We start from the raw sequence: 8144 nt of genomic DNA, 5'->3' as shown, positions 1-8144 counted from the left end.
TTATAACTTATACCTGTCTGTCACCGAAGAAATAAACCACAGAGAAACAGAGAGATGTTAATAAAACAAACCGTTTAAAGACAATGAATGTTAAAACATTTTTACAAGTCTGTAAAAATATCTGTAAAAATATAGGATAGCAGTCCGAAAATAATTCTAAAAGTGTTGTTTTATTTCCTCCTTTTTGTATTTTAAGCCGTATTTTAAGACCGAAAGTGTTTTGTGGTCAAATCAAACCTGTTCTTCTGGACAGACAGCTTGATAAACACGAGCAAAACAAATCTTCTTTTAAACTTTTTAATGATCCGAAGCTTAATATATAGTAACTTATTACTGATAGTAATGTGTAAGTAAATAAAGACGTGTGTTGTGAGTGATCTGAAGAGATTATTACATGGCAGTATATTTGTAGCATATTTTATTTGTATATTGATTGCTTGATAACTCAGAGATTCAGCACTAGTTATTTTCTTCATCATTTGTTCCTCTGAACTCTCATGATCTTGATCTGATTGTCATGTCCAGGTCATGATGAGCATCTGATCGTCTTCAGAGACACAAAGATCTCAGTGTTGAGCTGTTCATCTGCAGTATGTCAGAGAAGAGAGGAAAGATGAGTCTCTCACAGAAACAGAGGTAACACTGAGTCTGCTTTCACAGAAAACAACAACACTTCTCTACAAGCAGTGTTTTCTCTCACTGTTGTCATGTCTAATGATTTGAAAAACAGAGCAGAACTTCCTCTAAATGTGTTTAGATTGTCTCGGGTTAAAAACAGCTTGAACTTGTTAAATGTCTAATATACAGGAATATTTAAATCCTGTACAACCCCAGAATTAAAATGTTTTTCACTTTAGTTTCAGGTTGCACATTTAGTGGATAGAAAATGTAAATAATATGGTAACTTAAGCAAGTCAAAATAATCATTGCAAACTGAAGTATCATTTGCTGTAAAGTGTTAAATGAACTAAAATGAGTAATAATTTATTGTGGCTCAAGTGGTAGAGCATTGTGTTAGCAGAGCAAGGTTGTGGGCTTGATTCCCAGGGAAGACATGTTAAGTCTTTTTATTTATTTTTTTATGTCTATACAGGAGCACTCTTTGCCACATAGCATTGAATGGCTCAAATATTATGGATAGGCCTATAAATATAATATTAAGGTTAGATAATCCACAAACTAATTTCAGAAGGAACCTCAGTGTTTTGACTGAAGCCATGTCTGTAATTATTTAATATAACACACTGAATTCCTTAATTTTGCCTCATATAACAAGTCTGTGATGGGCATCATTGCATTAATAAAACAGGTACTAATACTACAGCAAAAAAGATATTTATATAGCAGTCAGAACATTGTTTTTTTTTCAGCTCTGGAAAGAGACCGTTTGTCTTCAGTTTCTTCACTTTAATCTCTCTTTCATTCTTTCATTTCAAATTAATAAAAAATAGCAGCAATGTGTAATGTCTTTATTTCAATTGTCATTGTAAAAAAAAAAAAAAAGTGACTGTTGTAACAGTGCGTAAATCAGACCTTTCTGTAACGCTAATGCTAATAAGCTTAAACGAAAATAACGAAATAATTGTGTAGCGGAGTATTTTTTGTACACAGTGCCACGAACTGTCAATCACTCCTGTACGCGTGCATCACTGTCCTCGCAGCTGCAGCAACTTGCGCTCTCTTCATCAAGCTTTAAAACAAAAAGGGGACAAAAAGGTTCTATTGTCTTTGTGCATATAGATTAATTAGATAAATGAATATCTAAATTCGTGCCAAGCCGCTTACGGTATTTTTTAAAACTTAGAAAAAAGATGCTGAAGCCAGTGAGCAGCCGGCGGGGGCTGGTTGCAGGACGACTCAACCTCCGCAGACAGTTTTTAATGTTTATCAGACAATAACTACTCAAGATTTTGCTTTAGTCTAATTTTCGGGACAATTGGAGCCAGATTCGGGATTCAGGACAACAGTTTAGATTTCGGGACGTCTGGTCACCCTACCTGAAAGAGCTACTGCATTACTTCATTAGCTTGCGTCTGACCTGCAGCGATATCATTCAGGATTGGTGTGGTGTCAGTCAGCGAGTCATCTGATTCTGACCGTGATGACGTAGTACTCAGAGTCTGAAGCCAGGAGAGCATATTAAGTGTTGTTCACTGTATTTGAATTTTTACCGAGCCGAGTTTGCGCGATTCACACACCCTCTCCGGGCACATTGAGTTATCACTGACAGCGGCTAAAGCCACTATCACTGGCAGCGGCTAAAGCGACGCATGCATTTTTCACTTGTAAAACTCAATGGTGTAAGGGTAATGTAGTCTCTGCTCTCGGTGGGACGAATTAGGAAGCTTGCATTGTGAAGGGTGCTCTGAAAAGCAGCAGCGCTGGCAAAGGATTAAAACCTCTATTAAAACAGATGTCCAAATGAGCGTACCGGTACGCTAAAAGCACGTTCTGGGCACACGGAGAGGTGGCGGTACGCTCAGGAGCTATATTTGGAAGTGGCGGTACTGAGTACCGGTGCGTACCGGCCCACTTAAAGCACTGGTTACACTCGAGTGATGAAATGAATTTGTTGCAAAAACATCATTAAATGTTCACTTTGCTGGACAACGGGTTTGTAAACCGGCTCAAACCCATGCATGCATTGCTACTGTGGTATATTTATTAATCACACAGACTGATGTTTTTTTTCATAGCATGTTCAATATATGTAACACTGCACAGCCCTGGGGTCTCATTTATAAAACTTTCCATAGATTTCATCCTAAATTTTTACATAGGCATAAAAGCTAGATTTTGCCCAAAAGTTTTCAGATTTATAAAACCATGCGCACGCCAGAACCTGCACAAACGTCTCTTTATAAATCCCAGTCAGGGGAAGATTGTGCGTACGTGCATCTCCACCTCGTCTCCTCCCCGAAATCACCATATATGGAGCTTACAACGCCTATTTTGTGTGCACGCAACATTTATAAATGAGACCCCTGGTGTGTAATCTGTAGATATGAAGTCAGAAGAGATGTGTTCCAGCTTTCAGTAAAGATCAACTCTTGCTTGTAGAGATTAAGACATGATACAGTAGTGTCCCAAATCAAAAAGATCCCGCTTGACTGTAAATCACTGTCATTTGTTTTAGATGACAGGTTTACATGGTCTTGAAGTATGATGTAGATGAATCTGATTTTGATTAGTTGGTGGATATAATGGAAGGGCCACATCAGAAGTGTCTGTGCTGAGAAAGTGAACGATGCTGAAGCTGTAAATAATGAAAGGATGTGTGAGTGTTGAAGCTGGGGTCTGTGTCACTATCGCTAGAGAAGATATAAATGAAGAAGGGGAGAGAAGTGAGACGACTGAGACTGAGGAGAATGAAGCTGAATGTGGCACAATAGTAGAAATGAAGCTTGTGTGTTAGATGAGGATGATACTGATGTGACAGAAGAGAGCTTGGACTCTACTGTGATGGAAGGGGACTTATACTTTTCTCTTTTACATTGCAGTATATATTGTAGTTTCTTTTCTCGAATTTATGAAATTGATTGTATTAATGTTTTAAAACTGTTCCCACTCTGTTCTTTGTGTCATCAGTGTAAGATCAGGATCACATGTGTCCAGCTCTGTGTCTGTGAAGAGTGACTGCTCAAAACCTGAACCACCGAAGTTCAGTGAGGAAACCCCATCAGCTACTGAAAGGTATTTCATTTGGTTTGTTAAACATAGCATTAGCTAATGTCTCCTCTAGGGTATCTGTTATAGAAAATAAGTAAATAATACAATAAATCACAGAGTTTCTGCTTCTTTCTTCACTGGACTGTGTCTAGAGCTTCTTTCCAGTAATAGTTACACAGACAGACACTAGAGAGCATAAATTCAATAATGAATGTGACAATCAAACATGAATGTGTCCATCTATCTACAGAAATGAGCATTTACAACATTAAACCTTTTCAAATGAGACTGAAGAATCTCTCTGTTCTTTGTGTCATCAGTGTAAGATCAGACTCACATGTGTCCAGTTCTGTGTCTGTGAAGAGTGACTGCTCAAAAGATGAACCACTGAAGTTCAGTGAGGAAACACCATCAGCTACTGAAAGGTATTTCATGTGTTTTGTGTTATGGCACTAGCTAATTTCTCCTCTGGGATATCTGTGATAGAAATTAAATAAAACCATAAATCAAAGAACAATATCTGCTTTGCTTTTTATTGAACTCAGTCTGGAGCTTCTTTCCAGTAATACAGTTACACAAGCAGCAGCAACGAGGCATAAATACACCATAGAAACATGAATATGTCTTTCCATCTTTCTGTTATTAGTGTCAATAGTTTTTTCCTTATAGGACAGAAAAACCTACATTTGTACTTGAGTAGAACCTTCTCTTTAACAGAATTAATTTATAACTGCAGCATTAACAGCTGAAGTTTGCTCTTTGTGTTTGATAAAAAAACAGTAGCAAGAGATTTGTGTAATATATTGCCTTAACCACATTTAATTGTATTCACCATTTTTACAGGCTGCATTATGAGACATTAGACTCAGACGTCCAGATTAACAGGAAACACAAGAATTTCACAGACAAACTCCTAGGAATCTTCCAGGTGAAAAGAATATTTAATTATTATACTTATAACAAATAAATTGTTTATTGGACAATGTTTCTTTTACAAATATTTTTAATTATGGATCATATATTTTGGACCAAATGAATGTGGATTTGGTTGAATTTTGTTCTTTTGCCTCTGTTTTTTGTTTATAGGATCTTGAGGAGAAAATAATCACATTTCTAAGAAATGAACTGGACATGTTTAAGAAAATATTACAAAAAGAGGACAAGCAGTATTTTGTGAAGGACTTTAATGAGAACAGATGCAGTATGAAAGAAGCAGCTCTTGATCTCACGCTCTACTTCCTGAGAGAGATGAAGCAAGATGAAGCTGCTGATACTCTAGAAGGTAAGAGACTCGTGATCATCTGTCAGACTGTCACTTATAAATGTAGAGAGAAAATATGATTAAACAGTATCTGTATTTTTGTTTCTGTTTAGATGAGCTGGTCTTCATTCATCAGCTAAAGTGTAGCCTAAAGAAGAAGTATCAATGTGTGTCTGAAGGAATTGCAAAGCAAGGAGACTCTACACTTCTGAAGAACATCTACACAGATCTCTATATCACTCAGGGTTGTAGTGAACAGGTCAATACTGAACATGAGGTGAGACAGATTGAAGTTGCTTCCAGACGTCATGAATCACAGGAGATACAGGTTGAGTGCAAACATTTGTTTGAAGCACCTGAACAAGACAAGCAGATCAGAACTGTACTGACAAAAGGAGTTGCTGGCATCGGAAAATCAGTCTCTGTGCAGAAGTTTGTTCTGGATTGGGCCGAAGGAAAAGAAAATCAAGATATCAGCTTCATATTTGCTCTTCCATTTAGAGAGATGAACTTAAAGGAGCAAGAAAAACTAAGTTTGATGGACCTTATAACACAGTTTTTCCCAGAGACAAAAGGACTGAACCTTACGAGAAGAAATCAATTCAAAGTCTTGTTCATTCTTGATGGATTGGATGAATGTCGACTTCCTGTAAACTTTAAGGATAATGAGACGTGGTCTGATGTTTCATCACCAGTCTCTCTGGATGTTCTCCTGACGAACCTCATCAAGGGAAATCTGCTTCCTTCTGCTCTCATCTGGATCACCAGCAGACCAGCAGCTGCCAGTAAGATTCCTCCTGACTGTATCGACCGGCTGACAGAGATACGAGGATTCAATGATGCACAAAAGGAGGAGTACTTCAGAAAAAGAGTCACGGATGAGAATCAGGCCAAAGAAATCATTGATCATGTTAAACAATCAAAGAGTCTCTTTATCATGTGCCACATCCCAGTCTTCTGCTGGATTTCAGCCACTGTTCTCCAGAACATTTTAGAGGAGAAAAGAAATAATGTGAAAAACAATCAGGCTGATGATGTCTCCAAAACACTGCAGGAGTCAAATACTGAAGACACTCCTAAGACTCTGACACAAATGTACACACACTTCCTCAGATTTCAGATCCAGCAGAGCAGACGAAAGTATGATGGAGAACATACACCAGATGTTTCCTGGGATAAAGATGCCATCTTTTCACTGGGGAAACTGGCATTTGATCAGCTGGAAAGAAACAATGTGATCTTCTATGACACAGATCTGGAAGCCTGTGGTATTGACGTCTATAAGGCATCAGTGTACTCAGGCATGTGTACCCAGATCTTTAAGGAGGAAACAGGGATCACTCTTGGTACCATGTACTGCTTCATTCACTTGAGCATTCAAGAGTTTATTGCAGCCCTTTATGCACATCTGTTTCTAGACATAAAGAAGATAAGTATATTTGTTCATGAGTCGACAGAACAGGAAAACAAAAGTGAAACCATGATTGATTTGCTCATGACTGCAGTGGACAAGGCTCTAGAGAGTGATAATGGACACCTGGATCTTTTTCTTCGCTTCCTCCTTGGTTTGTCACTCCAGTCCAATCAGAGACTCTTACAGGGTCTGTTGAAACAGAAAAATAGAAATGAGCAGAGCAAAGAGGAAATAGTTCAGTACATCAAGCAGAAATTAGAGTCTAATCTGTCTCCAGAGAGATCCATCAATCTGTTCTACTGTCTGAATGAACTGAACGACCAAACTCTGGTGAAAGACATTCAGACCCACCTTAGCAAAGGAAGTCTCTCATCTGCTGATCTTTCACCTGCCCAGTGGTCTGCTTTGGTCTTTGTGTTGTTGACATCAGAGGAGGAGCTGGAGGAGTTTGAGCTTCAGAAATTCAAGAAATCAGACGAGTGTCTCATTAGATTATCAGCGGTCATCAAAACCTGCAAAAGAGCTCTGTAAGTTAATATATTTTGTTAATGTTTTGTTCTCATCTTAAAATTACAATAATCTACACTGATACATAGCAGGCTTGGACACCCCTGATTTAGTGAGTGAGTGACATGACATACAGCCAATTATGGTGACCCTTACTCAGAGTTTGTGCTTTGCATTTAACCCATCCAAAGTGCACACACACAGCAGTGAACACACACACACACACACTTTTATTATTTAATAATATTACTATTATTATATGTAGCTTTTTTGCTCACATTTTTGGTCAGTTTTCTCTTTGATTATTTGCGGATGCCGAAAATTCAGTGCATACCTACCTACATCCCCTCCTTGTTTACAAATCCAAAGCAAGTCCATACATCCGCATTTAAATGCAGAAGGGGCTTTCCTGATAACTTCCTGCGATGGCGTCATCTTTATTTTACTAACTTGCTGCATGCTGAAGGCGACCCAGCTGAGCTCACCAGAAAACTCAACACAACCGTCTAGTGGATTGTCTAGAAATTGATTTTGTTATTCTACCAAATAGTATACTAAAAGATTGATACTTGGCATCCGTGTATCAATACAGTATTGCCGTGGAAAATATTGCGATACTATACTTAACTGTAGTACACTATTGTTTATTGACGTTAACCTAATGCTGCGTTCCAGACAGACAACTTGGATATACTAATTATAACACAATACAATAGTGTATTATATTATAGTCTTTAATAATATACTTTACATAATAATATATAACATACTTTATATATTTATATGTAATGTTAGGTAAAAAAAAAGTTAGCCTAAATATACTGTAAGTCGCTTTGAAAGCTGTAATGTGGAGTCAGACACGCTAGGATCCAATTGCAGTAGAGCTGAAACAACTAATCGATTTAATCGATTAAAATCGATTATTAAAATAGTTGTCAACTAATTTAATCATCGATTAGTTGCTAAATAACTTTTATTTGCCATAAGTGGCTCATTTTGTGCATATTTTAAATCTGTGGTGACCTCAGTGTGGCAGTAATGAGCCACCGCAGGTTTTACTCAGCCAGTACAGCAGGAGAAGTAGCGAATAGCCAATAGCTGGCCTCGTTTTATGTCACGTGCTTCCCGAACAGTTCTCTGCAGCATTCAGCGGGATGGTGGAGACAGACGGCAGTGGAGTAAGCTCGAGAAAGAAAAAGAAAAAAGCGGAAGATAAAACTAATCGAACGAAGTCATCCAAAGTGTGGGAGTACTTTACTTTAAGGCCTTCAAAAAAAAAAAAAGAGTAACCTG

General features: G+C 37.8%; 1 protein-coding gene across 1 annotated transcript; it reads left to right on the top strand.

The window, feature by feature from the left end:
• The first annotated feature begins 400 nt into the window (after positions 1 to 400).
• LOC132159386 (protein NLRC3-like) lies at positions 401 to 6875 on the top strand. The gene is made up of 6 exons (XM_059568887.1): positions 401 to 636; positions 3589 to 3693; positions 3990 to 4094; positions 4513 to 4597; positions 4756 to 4951; positions 5044 to 6875. The coding sequence occupies exons 1-6, from the start codon at positions 593 to 595 to the stop codon at positions 6873 to 6875; spliced, it is 2367 nt and encodes a 788-aa protein (XP_059424870.1). The 5' UTR covers positions 401 to 592.
• Positions 6876 to 8144: the final 1269 nt, after the last annotated feature.

This window comes from Carassius carassius, chromosome 16 (genome assembly GCF_963082965.1).
Source record: "Carassius carassius chromosome 16, fCarCar2.1, whole genome shotgun sequence".
NCBI lineage: Eukaryota > Metazoa > Chordata > Actinopteri > Cypriniformes > Cyprinidae > Carassius > Carassius carassius.
Note: the sequence above shows the minus strand (reverse complement) of the source record. Positions and strands in the feature narration are given on the sequence as shown.

What these genes read in the sequence shown, in the direction of transcription:
- LOC132159386 (XM_059568887.1), top strand. Translation starts at nt 593, where the DNA reads ATGTCAGAGAAGAGAGGAAAGATGAGTCTCTCACAGAAACAGAG. An exon ending in AGTCTCTCACAGAAACAGAG is followed by an intron (nt 637 to 3,588) that starts GTAACACTGAGT and finishes TTGTGTCATCAG; the next exon opens with TGTAAGATCAGGATCACATG. An exon ending in AGCTGCTGATACTCTAGAAG is followed by an intron (nt 4,952 to 5,043) that starts GTAAGAGACTCG and finishes GTTTCTGTTTAG; the next exon opens with ATGAGCTGGTCTTCATTCAT.